Source organism: Rhinoderma darwinii, chromosome 2 (assembly GCF_050947455.1).
Source record: "Rhinoderma darwinii isolate aRhiDar2 chromosome 2, aRhiDar2.hap1, whole genome shotgun sequence".
Classification (NCBI taxonomy): domain Eukaryota; kingdom Metazoa; phylum Chordata; class Amphibia; order Anura; family Rhinodermatidae; genus Rhinoderma; species Rhinoderma darwinii.
In genome coordinates, this window is record NC_134688.1 from 165,258,399 (window position 1) to 165,274,456 (window position 16,058).

At 45.9% G+C, this 16,058-nt stretch overlaps 1 protein-coding gene across 3 annotated transcripts in view; it reads left to right on the top strand.

Annotated features, from left to right (window-relative positions):
• NALCN (sodium leak channel, non-selective) overlaps window positions 1-16,058 on the top strand; it is a 722,821-nt gene that overhangs the window by 636,636 nt on the left and 70,127 nt on the right. For all 3 annotated transcript variants that reach the window (XM_075852442.1, XM_075852444.1, XM_075852443.1), the window contains 2 exons: window positions 3,603-3,694; window positions 3,776-3,898. In XM_075852442.1, the coding sequence (XP_075708557.1) occupies window positions 3,603-3,694; window positions 3,776-3,898 (215 nt within the window). The remainder of the gene's footprint in view (window positions 1-3,602; window positions 3,695-3,775; window positions 3,899-16,058) is intronic.

Consider the following 16,058-nt stretch of genomic DNA (forward strand, 5'->3'; position numbering starts at 1 on the left):
TATCCACTTTAAACCCCTTTTCAAGCATTGGCGCCCCATGCACAGGAGCACATTGCTCACATCCCCATGTACCATTATACTCAGAGTAGTTTTTGTCACTGCTTAAAGGAACACTAAACATACAAAATGCACACACACAAAAAACTAAAAAATATTCAAGCAATGCCTCTCTTAATCTGTTCGTTTCCTTGAATCATATTTTGTGTCATCTTGCAATTACTACTGAGAAATATGTAAAAAAAATATTTTACATGTGTCCCAGGAGATCAGGCATTCACCCGCTCCCTCCTTCTCCTCAAAATCCCGTGCCTGGCTATAAAACAACTGGCTGCAGCAGGAGCCTCCCCACTCTGGCCTGTCTACAGTAGCCCACACAGATTGTTAAGCCCCACTCCTTTGCTAAGCCCCACCCCCTCAGACATTCACAAACCAAAAATGGAACAGATCAGCAGGAAATTTCTGTAAGATTTCTCCAATACTTTATGTTTCAGGAGCTAGATCCTGCAGACTGACAAACCGTGTGAGCAAGTTTATCGAAAATGTACTTTTATCATTAATCTCTAGCTTTAGTGTTCCTTTAAGTAGTTACTTGTGGAGACTGTGGTGTAACTACAGAAGGTACAGCCACAACAAGGTCCTAGGACCTGAGAGGGCCAAATGACCATTCTGCCAAAAAAAGGAAAATTTGTGTTTATAATCTCTGTAATGTGACATCTCTGTGCACATTATCCTTGTACTATATGCTGTTTATTATCATAGTGCTGTGCCTTTAGCTGTGACATAATTTGTTTATTATGTATTTTCTGTGACATCACCGCTGTTTTATGACATCACTTCACACATTTTTTTCATACGGTGACGTCACTGCATGCAATAACCATTTCCTATGACATCCTAGTGTTTATTATCTATGTACTTTGAGATGACTTTGTTACTCCTGTTTTGTGAGAGCTTTGACCATGCTCACTGTTCTGTCACATCACTGTATGCTTAATAACCCTTTCCTATGACTTCACGGTTTTTATTATCTCTATATTGTGACATAATAACATTGTATTATGATGCTGTATTTATTATCTCGGTGCTGTGACATCTGTGGTTCTTATTGTTTAGCTGTGACATCACTATGTTTTTATCCCTGTTTTGAGACATTAGATGTGTTCTCTGACATTGCTGTGCACTTTGTTCCAATACTGTGACATCTCTGTGTGCAATAACCCTTTCTATGACTTCACAGTGGTTATTATCCACATACTGTGACATCGCTTGCCCATCATCACTGTATTGTCATACACTGTGACCATGTTTACTGTACTGTGACATCACTGAGTGAATTATCCCTGCGCTAAGACATAACTGTGACTATTATTCCAAGGTTGTTAACACATTTTGGTCATTACCCTTCTGCTGTGACAACTCTATTATTATAATACTTATATAGTGACATTACTGTGTTTTTTCTCCATATACTGTGGCTTCACTTTATTTATTATCCCTGTGGTAGGATATCATTGTGTGTATTATCCAAGTTCAGTTATTGTTATTCCTGTGCAGTGACATCACTGTCTGCACTTTCACGGCCCTTGGTATATGTGGTGCAGAAGTTGTAGTTGCATCAGGGGAACTGGTACCTGAAGTGGCTCAACGGTTCTTCTACCTTATAAGACCGTACCAGTGCTATAAATTGCATTGAGCTTGAGGAATTTCAAGTTAAACCTCTGTGAGAAGACCAACACTACAGTTTCTTAAACACCTGACAGTTCAGAATTGTTCCATGGAGGTGTTTCCTTATTTTTCCCTCCCCAAAATTTTTTGTTGTATAACAAAAAGTTATGCAACTTTCTAATATACTTCCTGTATTGATTCCTCACAGATTTGGTGATTTACTGTATGTTTGTTAGGGTCTGTTCACATCAGCGTTGCCCTTCTGTTGAGGGGTTCTGTCGGAGGTTTCCGTAAGGTTAGCCCCTCAACGGAAAGGCAAATGGAAAACTTAGCTTCCGTCTCACTCACCATTGATTTCATTGGTGACGGAAACGTTGTTAATGGTTTCCGTTGGTCACCATTGTGACAGGATTCCGTTGTTTTGACGGAATCAATAGCGCAGTCGAAATGGAAACATTCATTGTTGCTGCTCACACAGGTACACTGTTTGTTAAGTTTATCAGATCTGTGCATTTGTGTGAGCAGGAAATGAACAGGACAAGATTTAATCTTCTAAATGTAAGTAATGATTTTTTTAATTTACTGACAAGTATAGATTGTGAAATCTGTGATGAATTGAAGCAAAATTTTAATTACAGTTGTAGAAGTTCTCATTCTTCTCTTAAAAATGTTTGTTGCTTGAAAAAAAAGAAACCCTTGGGTGGTCATCTATGTTTTTAATTAGAAAAAGAAAAAGTCTCCTACTGCAAAAAACAATAACCGCAGGAGTCAGGTATGAACTTACTGTAAGGAAGTGCACCTTCCGATAAATCCCGATAGCATAAATTGTCAAAAAGCGGGATCTCGCTAGTTATGATAAAATCTTAAGTTTTTACACCTTATGACGCCGAAGTTTATAAACTCTAGCTGTATGAACCTACATTCATCTAGATAGGTGTATACATTCATAAAATGTATAAAATTCGGGAGACATACAGTTTATAAATGTGAGATCTTGAGATAACTAGTGAGATCTCGCATTCTGAAACAGTATGCCACTAGGGAATACGGGAAGGTGTGCTAGGCATGCCAGGACCAGCCTTTGGGTACAGTCACACGATGCAGATTTTGTTGCAGAAATTTGCTGCAACTGAAAATCTGTTCCATTTATCTGATGTAATGGTTTCTGCAGCATGTGCCTGTATTTCTGCAAGTTCCAATCAGATGAATAGAACTGATTGTGGGCTTGTCCATACATAGCGTATTTGCTGCTTTATTTTTAGTTCGGAATTGCGGACGGAAAATACGCAGCAGAATACAGTAGCAGCAAAGTGGGTGAGATTTCACAAATCTGATCCACACGCTACGGAAAATTTTCTTGCAGAACTTCACCTGCGGTGCGTATTTTTCATACAGCAGCATGTCAATTCCTGCTGCGGAGAGTGGACTGAATTGCTGCGTTTTTCAAAGGAGATGTCACCATCTCCCAGCATTGAAAGAAACGCAGCAAATGCCGCACCATTTTCTGCAGTTAAAAAAAACAGGAAATGGTGCGGTTTTTCCACAGCAGAATTATAGTTAGTGTTTGTGGAATTGCTGCATAAATTTTCTGCAGCAATTCCGTTTCAGTCACAGAAAATTTCTTCAGCAAAATCTGTCGCATGTGATTGCAGCTTTACAGGTAGTTTCGGAGCCGACTCCTGCAATGAGTTTACATATTGTGCATGTATCCTGTAAAGCGTTTACTTTTGACATTTTTTAAATTACTTTTATTTAGATGATTGCTAATTTTTGCGATGGAAAACTTTTATATTAATTCTAAAAAAATAAATGACATCCCTGTGATAGCTTCTCTTTAAGGGTTTTTTCATTTCATTTCTTGTCATTAACCACACAATGTTTATTAGTCTATCATGAACCAAAATAAGCCTTATTCCATTTTCCTCTAAATACTTTAGCACTCCAACACTGTAAGGTACAGAAATGCCCAGAGAGAAGACAGTGAAATCAAAATGATCCAGGAAAAGAAGGAGCAGGCGGAGATGAAAAGGTATTTGTGCTTTTATGTTCATGGATTTTAGAGTTTAATGATGGCATGGTGACTAACACAGTTTTATGTACTTTTTATAAGGAAAGTTCAAGAAGAAGAATTAAGAGAGAATCATCCATACTTTGATAAACCCCTTTTCATAGTTGGTCGTGAGCATCGGTTTAGGAACTTCTGTCGGGTGATTGTCCGAGCACGATTTAACGCGTGAGTGAGAAACACAATCCCAACATGTACACTACCGTTCAAAAGTTTGGGGTCACACAGACAATTTTGTGTTTTCCATGAAAACTCACACTTATATTTATCAAATGAGTTGCAAAATGACTAGAAAATATAGTCAAGACATTGACAAGGTTATAAATAATAATTTTTATTTGAAATAATAATTTTCTCCTTCAAACTTTGCTTTCGTCAAAGAATGCTCCATTTGCAGCCATTACAGCATTGCAGACCTTTGGCATTCTAGCTGTTAATTTGCTGAGGTAATCGGGAGAAATTTCACCCCATGCTTCCAGAAGGCCCTCCCACAAGTTGGATTGGCTTGATGGCCACTTCTTGCGTACCATACGGTCAAGCTGCTCCCACAACAGCTCTATCGTGTTGAGATCTGGTGACTGCGCTGGCCACTCCATTACAGATAGAATACCAGCTGCCTGCTTCTTCCTTAAATAGTTCTTGCATAATTTGGAGGTGTGCTTTGGGTCATTGTCCTGTTGTAGGATGAAATTGGCTACAATCAAGCGCTGTCCACAGGGTATGGCATGGCGTTGCAAAATGGTGTGATAGCCTTCCTTATTCAAAATCCCTTTTACCTTGTACAAATCTCCCACTTTACCAGCACCAAAGCAACCCCAGACCATCACATTACCTCCACCATGCTTGACAGATGGCGTCAGGCACTCTTCCAGCATCTTTTCAGTTGTTCTGCGTCTCACAAATGTTCTTCTGTGTGATCCAAACACCTCAAACTTCGATTCGTCTGTCCATAACACTTTTTTCCAATCTTCCTCTGTCCAATGTCTGTGTGCTTTTGCCCATATTAATCTTTTCCTTTTATTAGCCAGTCTCAGATATGGCTTTTTCTTTGAACACTCTGCCCTCTTCACTGTAGACGTTGACACTGGCGTTTTGCGGGTACTATTTCATGAAGCTGCCAGTTGAGGACCTTTGAGGCGTCTATTTCTCAAACTAGAGACTCTAATGTACTTGTCTTGTTGCTCAGTTGTGCAGCGGGGCCTCCCACTTCTCTTTCTACTCTGGGTAGAGCCTGTGTGTGCTGTCCTCTGAAGGGAGTAGTACACACCGTTGTAGGAAATCTTCAGTTTCTTGGCAATTTCTCGCATGGAATTGTAAAGGATCTGCCAGGTACTACGTCTGTGTATACTCCCGGGATTAATCAGTCGACACCTGAGGCCAGACCTCTTAGACTGACACCGGCTCCCACCAACCAGGGTGGCAGGCTCAGGAGTGGGAGAGCCTATCGCGGCCTGGTCAGTCGGAGTTAGCTCCGCCTCCTGTCCATTTATACCTGCCGTGTTCTCTTCCTCAGTGCTTGTTATTCTTCTTGGATTCCTGGCCCCACTGCTGCCTTGCTCCAGCCTGCTTCTGCCGTGCTTCTGCCTTGCTTCAGTTCCGCTTCTCCTGCTTCGCTTTGCCCCTGGCTTGCTTCCTGCTCCGTGCTCTCGTTGGTATACTCCACTACATCCTGATCCTGACTGACTCATTCACCGCTCCGTTTCCTCGCGGCGTTCCGTGGGCTACTGCCCCTTCCCTTGCGTGTTCCCTGTTTGTACTCCCTTGCACTTAGACAGCGTAGGGACCGCCGCCAAGTTGTACCCCGTCGCCTAGGGCGGGTCGTTGCAAGTAGGCAGGGACAGGGCGGTGGGTAGATTAGGGCTCACTTGTTCCCTTCACCTCCTTCCTGCCATTACATAATAACAAGCCCATACCTAGTCTACCATTTCTCCTATGCTGACGCTATCATGGACCCCCTTGAGACCCTGACCCAGCAGATGCAGGGCCTCTCCCTACAGGTCCAGGCCCTGGCTCAGAGGGTCAACCAGGGTGACGCTGCCTTAGTAGTACCCCTCACCTCACCTCTAGAACCCGACCTCAAGTTACCTGACTGGTTCTCAGGGGACCGTAAGACTTTTCTCTCCTTCCGGGAGAGTTGCAGACTTTATTTCCGCCTAAAACCTCACTCCTCAGGTTCCGAGAACCAGCGGGTGGGTATCATTATATCCCGACTCCAGGAAGGGCCCCAAGAGTGGGCCTTCTCCTTGGCTCCTGACGCCCCTGAACTTTTCTCCGTTGATCGTTTTTTCTCTGCCCTCGGACTCATTTACGACGAGACTGACAGGACTGCCTTAGCCGAGAGTCAGCTGGTGACCTTACGTCAGGGTAGGAGACCTGTTAAGGAATACTGTTCTGATTTTAGAAAGTGGTGCGTAGCTTCTCGGTGGAACGACCCGGCCCTAAGGTGCCAGTTTAGGTTAGGATTATCTGACGCCCTGAAGGAACTGCTGGTTAGCTACCCCTCTTCTGACTCCCTAGACCAGGTTATGGCCCTAGCAGTACGACTTGACCGACGTCTCAGGGAACGTCAGCTTGAACGTTTCAATGTGTTCCCCTCTGACTTCCCTGCGATTCCCCCCGAGGTCCCGTCTCCTCGCTCTTCCACGGAGGACTCGGAGGTACCTATGCAACTCGGGGCCTCCATGTCGCCTCGACAACGTAGAGAGTTTCGCAGGAAGAATGGTCTCTGCTTCTATTGTGGGGACGACAAGCATCTACTGAACACCTGTCCCAGGCGCAAGAATAAACAGCCGGAAAACTTCCGTGCCTAAGTGATCATCGGGGAGGTCACTTGGGCTCACAGGTATTTCCCGTTAATATGAAACGCAATAAAATTTTGCTTCCCTTTCAGGTCTCGTTTGCTGGCCGGTCTGCCACTGGCAGTGCCTTCGTGGATTCTGGCTCATCTGCTTATATCATGTCTGTGGAATTTGCTATGTCTCTAAAAATGCCTTTTATTGATTTGCCTTATCCTATCCCGGTAGTGGGTATCGACTCCACTCCTCTTGCTAATGGTTATTTTACTCAGCATACTCCTGTTTTTGAACTCCTTGTGGGCTCCATGCATTTGGAGCAGTGCTCTGTACTGGTGATGCAGGGATTATCGTCCGATCTGGTATTAGGTCTTCCCTGGTTGCAGCTGCATAATCCCACGTTTGATTGGAATACTGGGGATCTCACCAAATGGGGTAGTGAATGCCTGATGTCATGTCTTTCGGTTAACTCTATTTCTCCCCGGGAGGAGGTAAACACGCTTCCTGAGTTTGTTCAGGACTTCGCTGATGTGTTTTCTAAGGAGGCCTCCGAGGTGTTGCCCCCTCATAGAGATTACGATTGCGCCATCGATTTGGTGCCTGGTGCCAAGCTTCCTAAGGGTAGGATATTTAATCTTTCATGTCCTGAACGTGAAGCTATGAGGGAGTATATCCAAGAATGCCTGGCCAAGGGTTTCATTCGCCCCTCGACTTCTCCTGTAGGTGCTGGCTTCTTCTTCGTGGGGAAGAAGGATGGTGGTCCTAGGCCGTGCATTGATTATCGGAACCTGAATAAGGTCACCGTAAGGAACCAGTATCCCCTTCCTTTGATTCCGGATCTTTTTAATCAGGTTCAGGGGGCCCAATGGTTTTCTAAGTTCGATCTACGGGGGGCATATAACCTTATCCGCATCAAAGAGGGGGATGAGTGGAAAACTGCGTTCAACACACCCGAAGGTCATTTCGAATACCTGGTCATGCCCTTTGGGTTGTGTAATGCCCCTGCCGTCTTCCAGAATTTTATTAATGAAATTCTGAGAGATTACCTGGGTAATTTTCTTGTAGTGTACCTTGATGACATACTGGTGTTTTCCAAGGACTGGTCCTCCCACGTGGAGCATGTCAGGAAGGTCCTCCAGGTCCTCCGGGAAAATAATCTGTTTGCGAAGACCGAAAAATGTGTGTTTGGGGTACAGGAGATACCATTTTTAGGTCAAATCCTCACTCCTCATGAATTCCGCATGGACCCTGCCAAGGTTCAGGCTGTGGCGGAATGGGTCCAACCTGCCTCTCTGAAGGCGCTACAGTGTTTTTTGGGGTTCGCTAACTATTACAGGAGATTTATTGCCAACTTCTCGGTCGTCGCTAAGCCTCTTACGGACCTTACTCGCAAGGGTGCTGATGTCCTCCATTGGCCCCCTGAGGCCGTCCAGGGTTTTGAGACCCTCAAGAAGTGCTTTATCTCGGCCCCCGTGCTGGTTCAGCCCAACCAAAGGGAGCCATTTATTGTGGAGGTTGACGCATCCGAGGTGGGAGTGGGGGCCGTCTTGTCCCAGGGTACCAGCTCCCTCACCCATCTCCGCCCCTGTGCTTACTTCTCTAGGAAGTTTTCGCCCACGGAGAGTAACTATGATATTGGCAACCGCAAACTTTTAGCCATTAAATGGACTTTTGAAGAGTGGCGTCACTTCCTGGAGGGGGCCAGACACCAGGTAACGGTCCTTACTGACCACAAGAATCTGGTTTTCCTAGAATCTGCCCGGAGGCTTAATCCTAGACAAGCTCGTTGGGCACTATTCTTTACCAGATTTAATTTCTTGGTTACCTATAGGGCTGGGTCCAAAAATATTAAGGCTGATGCACTGTCACATAGTTTCATGGCCAATCCTCCTTCCGAGAAGGATCCTGCTTGTATTTTACCCCCTGGTATAATCGTTTCTGCCACTGATTCTGATTTAGCTTCTGACATCGCGGCTGATCAAGGTTCAGCTCCCGGGAACCTCCCTGGGGACAAACTGTTTGTCCCCCTGCAATACCGGCTAAGGGTACTCAGGGAAAACCATGACTCCGCACTATCTGGTCATCCTGGCATCTTGGGTACCAAACACCTCATTACCAGAAACTATTGGTGGCCTGGGTTGCCTAAAGACGTTAGGGCTTACGTCGCCGCTTGTGAGGTTTGTGCTAGGTCCAAGACCCCTAGGTCCCGACCTGCGGGCTTACTACGTTCCTTGCCCATTCCCCAGAGACCTTGGACCCATATCTCCATGGATTTTATCACCGATTTGCCTCCATCTCAGGGCAAGTCGGTGGTGTGGGTGGTAGTAGACCGCTTCAGCAAGATGTGCCACTTTGTGCCCCTCAAGAAACTACCTAACGCCAAGACGTTAGCTTCTTTGTTTGTTAAACACATTCTGCGTCTCCATGGGCCCCAGTCAATATCGTTTCTGACAGAGGGGTACAATTTGTTTCCTTATTTTGGAGAGCTTTTTGTAAAAAGTTGGAGATTGATCTGTCCTTCTCCTCCGCCTTCCATCCCGAAACTAATGGCCAAACGGAAAGGACTAACCAATCCCTGGAACAATATTTAAGGTGTTTCATCTCTGACTGTCAATTTGATTGGGTCTCATTCCTTCCCCTCGCCGAATTTTCCCTGAATAACCGGGTCAGTAACTCGTCAGGGGTCTCCCCGTTTTTCTGTAATTTCGGGTTTAACCCAAGGTTCTCCTCCGTTTCTCCTGGTTGTTCCAATAATCCCGAGGTAGAGGACGTTCATCGGGAACTGTGCACAGTCTGGGCCCAGGTTCAGAAGAACCTAGAGGCGTCCCAGAGCGTACAAAAGATTCAGGCTGATAGTAGACGTTCTACTAACCCCCGGTTTGTCGTCGGGGATCTGGTCTGGTTGTCGTCCAGGAACTTGCGCCTTAAGGTCCCGTCCAGGAAGTTTGCTCCCCGATTTATTGGACCTTATAAGATCATTGAAGTCCTCAACCCTGTATCCTTCCGTCTGGAGCTGCCCCCATCCTTTCGCATACATGACGTCTTCCATGCCTCCCTCCTTAAACGCTGCTCCCCGTCCTGGTCCCCCTCGAGGAAACCTCCTATTCCCGTTCTCACCCCTGAGGGGGTGGAATTCGAGGTGGCCAAGATTATGGACAGTAGGATGATCCAGGGCTCCCTCCAGTACCTGGTCCATTGGAGAGGATACGGGCCGGAGGAGAGGACTTGGGTACCTGCTCGTGATGTTCACGCTGGGGTATTGATCAGGAGGTTCCACCTTCTCTTCCCCACTAAACCGGGTCCTCTTAGTAAGGGTCCAGTGGCCCCTCATAAAAGGGGGAGTACTGTAAAGGATCTGCCAGGTACTACGTCTGTGTATACTCCCGGGATTAATCAGTCGACACCTGAGGCCAGACCCCTTAGACCAGGGGTCGGGAACCTATGGCTCGCGAGCCAGATATGGCTCTTTTGATGGCCGTATCTGGCTCGCAGACAGGGCTCCTACCCAGTGGCGTAACTACCGCGGTAGCAGCAGTAGCGGCTGCTACGGGGCCCGGGGCTTGAGGGGGCCCGTGCCGCCAGCCGACACGCCCTCCCAAATGCCCGGTGGCGCCGCTAGCAGCCGTTATGGCTGCTACAGGGGTAGCACCGCTACTGTGGGGCCCGCGCTGCCGAGCCTTACACAGGCACTCTCATGCCTGTAGGTGTCGCTAGCACCGGAGGGGGCCCCGGTGCTAGCGGCAGCCAAATACATGTATTAGCGCTGAATGGCCGGGCATGTTCCGTGCCTGACCATCCAGTGCCTTACAATGACACTGATTGGCTAGCGGGGCGATGACATCATCGCGCCGCTTCCATGCTTGGAAGGTGCTGATTGGCGGGGCAAGTCATTCTGCCCCGCCAATCAGCGTCATTGAAGGACGCTCATTCAGCTCCTGCAGACATGCTCAGAAGAGAGCATGTCTGCATCGCCAGTGAACAGCGTGGGAACCGGAGAATGTGAGTATGTCAACTTTATATATTTTTTTCCTCAGAAAAATGTGAATGGCATTATCTATAGTGGGGGGGGGTCTATCTACAGGGGGGGGGTCGTCTTTATGTGGGCTATTATATATAGGGGGGTCTATATGTGGGGCAGTAGCTACAGGGGGGTCTATATGTGGGGCAGTAGCTACAGGGGGGTCTATATGTGGGGGTGTGGGCCACTATCTACAGGGGGGTCTATATGTGGGGCAGTATATGTGAGACACTATACAGGGGTGGGCTATATGTAGAGCACTATCTATAGGGGAGCTATTTTTTAGGGTACTTTCTATAGGGGTGGGCTATGTGTGGGACACTATATACAGGGGTGGGTTACCTGTGGGGCACTAGCAACAGGGTGGCTATATGTAGTGCACAGTCTACAGGGGTGGGCTATATGTGGGACAATATCTACAGAGGTGGGCTATATGTGGAGCACTAACTATAGGGGAAGCTATATGTAGGGCAGCACGGTGGCTCAGTGGTTAGCACTATTGCCTTGCAGCTCTGGAGTCCATATGTGGGCACTATCTACAGGGGCTTCTATGTAGGTCACTATCTACAGGGGGCACTATCTACAGGGGGCACGGTGTGTGTGTGTGTGTGTGTGTGTGTGTGTGTGTGTGTGTGTGTGTGTGTGTGTGAGACAGTTATATTTAGATGTGTTGAGAATTGTAACTTTGTTTACAGGTGCAGAAATGTTTTAAAAGTGAGAAGCTGAAGACATCTAAACGGAAAACTGCAGAAGTGGGTCATGGCCGGGAGAAATCCATCATAGATGTCTGAACCGGAGGGAGAAGAAAAGAACTAGAATCTGAGACGTCACCGGTGAGTCACTTAATGTAAATGTTTATTCTGCCTCTAATCAGTAATGTAGTCACTGTATGATCTGCAGCGAGATGATGGTGGTATGTTTTTTTTTGTGAAACCGCATCTCCCAGCATATCCTTATCATTGTTTCGGCCATGCTGGGAGCTGTAGTTTTACGCCGTACAAACCTATGCGCAGTGGCGTAAATACCGCTATAGCAGCCGTAGCGTCCCCTAGTGAAGCGGCATCTGCCTCCTCCCTTGTGTCTCCCTTGGACGTTCCAGAAACCCCTGGCTGTGCTGCTGCTTTGAATGTGAACATTATAACATGGAAATTGTTACACAGCCTCATGGTCAGCAGCAGTGAGCTGCATCAATAAAGGGGCTGTGTAATACAGTGTGTCCCACCAACCCCCCCTTCCCACTTCACCCCTGAAAATAATCCCACATAATCCATTATATAGCCCCCCCCCCAAAAAAAAAAAAAAAAATATGGCCTTAAAAAACATCTGCCACCCATATTACACTCTTGGGGGCTTTAAATTAATCTCTTGTGGGCATAAGAAACTGATTTAAAGGACCACTATCAGGGCAAAGATCTGTCAATGGCCCTTTAAACATATTGTACGGCTCTCGCGGAATTATATTTCAAAATATGTGGCGTTTACGGCTCTCTTAGCCAAAAAGGTTCCTGACCCCTGCCTTAGACTGACACCGGCTCCCACCAACCAGGGTGGCAGGCTCAGGAGTGGGAGAGCCTATCGCGGCCTGGTCAGTCGGAGTTAGCTCCGCCCCCTGTCCATTTATACCTGCCGTGTTCTCTTCCTCAGTGCTTGTTATTCTTCTTGGGTTCCTGGCCCCACTGCTGCCTTGCTCCAGCCGGCTTCTGCCGTGCTTCTGCCTTGCTTCAGTTCCGCTTCTCCTGCTTCGCTTTGCCCCTGGCTTGCTTCCTGCTCCGTGCTCTCGTTGGTATACTCCACTACATCCTGATCCTGACTGACTCATTCACCGCTCCGTTTCCTCGCGGCGTTCCGTTGGCTACTGCCCCTTCCCTTGCGTGTTCCCTGTTTGTACTCCCTTGCACTTAGACAGCGTAGGGACCGCCGCCAAGTTGTACCCCGTCGCCTAGGGCGGGTCGTTGCAAGTAGGCAGGGACAGGGCGGTGGGTAGATTAGGGCTCACTTGTTCCCTTCACCTCCTTCCTGCCATTACAGGAATAGCCTTCATTTCTAAGAACAAGAATAGACTGTTGAGTTTCACATGAAAGCTCTCTTTTTCTAGCCATTTTGAGAGTTTAATCGAACCCACAAATGTAATGCTCCAGATTTTTAACTAGCTCAAAGGAAGGTCAGTTTTATAGCTCCTCTAAACAGCAAAACTGTTTACAGCGGTGCTAACATAATTGCACAAGGGTTTTCAAGTGTTTTCTAATCATCCATTAGCCTTCTAACACAGTTAGCAAACACAATGTACCATTAGAACACTGGAGTGATGGTTGCTGGAAATGGGCCTCTATACACCTATGTAGATATTGCATTAAAATCCAGACGTTTGCAGCTAGAATAGTCATTTAGCACATTAACAATGTATAGAGTGTATTTCTGATTAATTTAATGTTATCTTCATTGAAAAAAACTGTGCTTTTCTTTCAAAAATAAGGAAATTTCTAAGTGACCCTAAACTTTTGAACGGTAGTGTATCTTCAATGTTAACGTTATATTTTTTTTTATAGCCAACCAAGTAGCTGTAATGGTCTATCGTGCAACTATTCATTAAATATATAGTCATGCCTTTTGTATTTAAACGGTTGTCTCGTGAAGACAATCCTATTTTATATGCTTTTAATATGCCTATGGTTGTCACAAAGGGGGGTCCCCTGCTCTGGACCTACCCTCTATTAACTAGCATGGAGAGACACTACTAAAGAATAATTGTCACACTGGTGAATCTGGCTTGATCATGTATTACACAGATAGCCATTCATTTGAACAGTCAGTATAGGAGAATAGCCACTGCAGGGGAAATGTATGGCTGGCCGCAGCTTTCCCTGGTAAAAACTGATCCATTGACTTCTATGGGAGCCGTCAGGTCGTGAAAGCTGACAAAAATAGAACATGTTCTATTTCTTGATGGCCAGTGTTCACGGCCACATGAATACACCCATCGAACCTTATTGTTCTGAAAATGGCCATGTGGCCACCATTAAAAAATGTCCGTCACACGGCCGTTTTTAACTTTCGTGTGAATATAGCCTTAGCCTAAGCTACACAGTGAAGTTCCAGCTGCACAAATTTACTACCACTATGTCGTGTTGTTTGGAATTGAATTATAGTCTGTGGCAGACATGATCACTCTTAGGGCAGATTCACACGAGCGTTGCGTTTTTGCGCGCGCAAACAACGCAGCGTTTTGCGCGCGCAAAAAACATTTGACAGCTGCGTGTGTCATCCGTGTCTGATGCGCGGCTGCATGATTTTCGCGCAGCCGCCATCATAGAGATGAGGCTAGTCGACGGCCGTCACTGTCCAAGGTGCTGAAAGAGCTAACTCTTTCAGCACCCTCGACAGTGAATGCCGAACACAATATCGCAAAACCTGTAGAAAAAAAAGAAAAAGTTCGTACTTACCGAGAACTTCCCGGCCGTTGCCTTGGTGACGCGTCCTTGGTGACGCGCCTCTCTTGACATTGGGCCCCACCTCCCTGGATGACGCGCCAGTCCATGTGAACGCTGCAGCCTGTGCTTGGCCTGTGATTGGCTGGAGCTGTCACTTGGACTTAATTGTCATCCCGGGAGGTCAGACTGGAGGAAGAAGCCGGGAGTTAGCGGTAAGTCAGAACTTCGTTTTTTTTTCTACAGGTTCATGTATTTTGGGATCGGAAGTCACGGTCCATGGTGCTGAAACAGTTTAACTCTTTCAGCACCATGGACAGTGACTATCTCCTGACGTCGCGTACCGATAATTTTTTTGCCGGGATCGGCCAAAACGAGTTTGGCCGAACCCGGTGAAGTTCAGTACGCTTGTCTGGCTTCGCTCATCGCAAAGACACTCCGTTTGGATGTTCGGAAACAGAAAAGCACGTGGTGCTTTTCTGTTTTCATTCATCCTTTTCACTGCTGTTGCGCGAATCACGCTCGTCCCACGGAAGTGCTTCCGTGTGGTGCGCGTGATTTTCACGCACCCATTGACTTCAATGGGTGCGTGATGCGCGAAATACGCAGAGTTATTGAACCTGTCGCGCTTTTTGCGCAGCAGACAAACGCTGCGCAAAAAGCACGGACTGTCTGTACTGCCCCATAGACTTGTATTGGTCCATGCGTGCCGCGTGAGAACCACGCGGCCCGCACAGACCGAATACACGCTCGTGTGAATCCCCCCTTAAATTTAGAACCCAGTACTTCTGCAATGATAAACACGATCCTGAGTGAGCCATAGACTATAATTAACTTTCAAAAACATGACAATAATTGCAGACAATTTTGGTAGCGGACTGTTTCACGCCACTAGAAATTGACCACTGAACAAGAATACCTTCAAAATAAAAAAGCTCAAACTTGCTGCCTGGCAATGGTTCCGTATTTGCAGAAAATAGCAGTGACATTTATTTCTAGGAAGTAATGTACATAAATGGATCCACCAGAGTTCAATATGCTACTTGTTATCTAACCTTTTCAGCTATGCAGAAATAAATCAGGAATAATAGCTCAAATTTGGAACACTGTGCTACTTTCTGCGATCACAAACAGGACTAAAAGTGAGCCATACACTAGAATTGTTCCAAAAACAGATCATTGATTGTAGGTAATTTCCAGAGCTGATAATTTTTCATTACTAGAAATTTCCCTTATAGCTTAGGTTGTTAGCAGTGTTAGATGGGATTATTTTAACAACTCCCTGCTAAAGAATAAGATATACAGATTACTGTAATGTTTCTGTCAGTGGCCTTGTGACTAAATACACAAAGAACTGACTTATTGTTTACTGCCGCTTGGTGACTGCCATGTAATAGACAGCCCTGTTCTCTAGTCAGATAGAAAATTATATATATATATATATATATATATATATATATATATATATATATATATATATATATATACACGTTCACATCATACAGGGTGAATTTTTCTATTGTAGGTTGTGTGCAGTGATCTCTCTATTAAGGAGCGCAAGAGTCATATACACAACAGCAATAGAGAGTGAAGAGACCACAGCCTGCTCTCTGTCCATGGAGAGGCATGGACGTCTCCCTTGAATACCAGAAAAAAATTTCTGCTGATCAGCCCCAGAGTACAAAAAGATGTGCTGATCTGAAGGAACACAATGTACATTGGTGGGGCAATGCCTCCATTCACATAAAGCCATCCATCTTAGAGCGCTGTTAGCTGAATGCTTGCTTGGTTTACAGTTATCTCCCCCCCAAGCTTCCCATAAACACATTCATTTCAATGGGGGTGTGGAAAACAATCCGATGTCAGACATTTTTGCATAGCTTACCCCCTGGCTGATCAAAACAATTGGTAATATAGAAATCCAATCTGCCTGATCCTCTTTTCTCTCTAAATCTGCCATTTAGGGGAAAGTGAGGAGGCCACCATATTGATATTGGCAGGGTCTGATGACATATTTGATTTGTAGTGACCGCTTAATATACAGTAAATGTCCATAAACCTGTTTGGGCATAATGAATATTCTGTTTTCACAG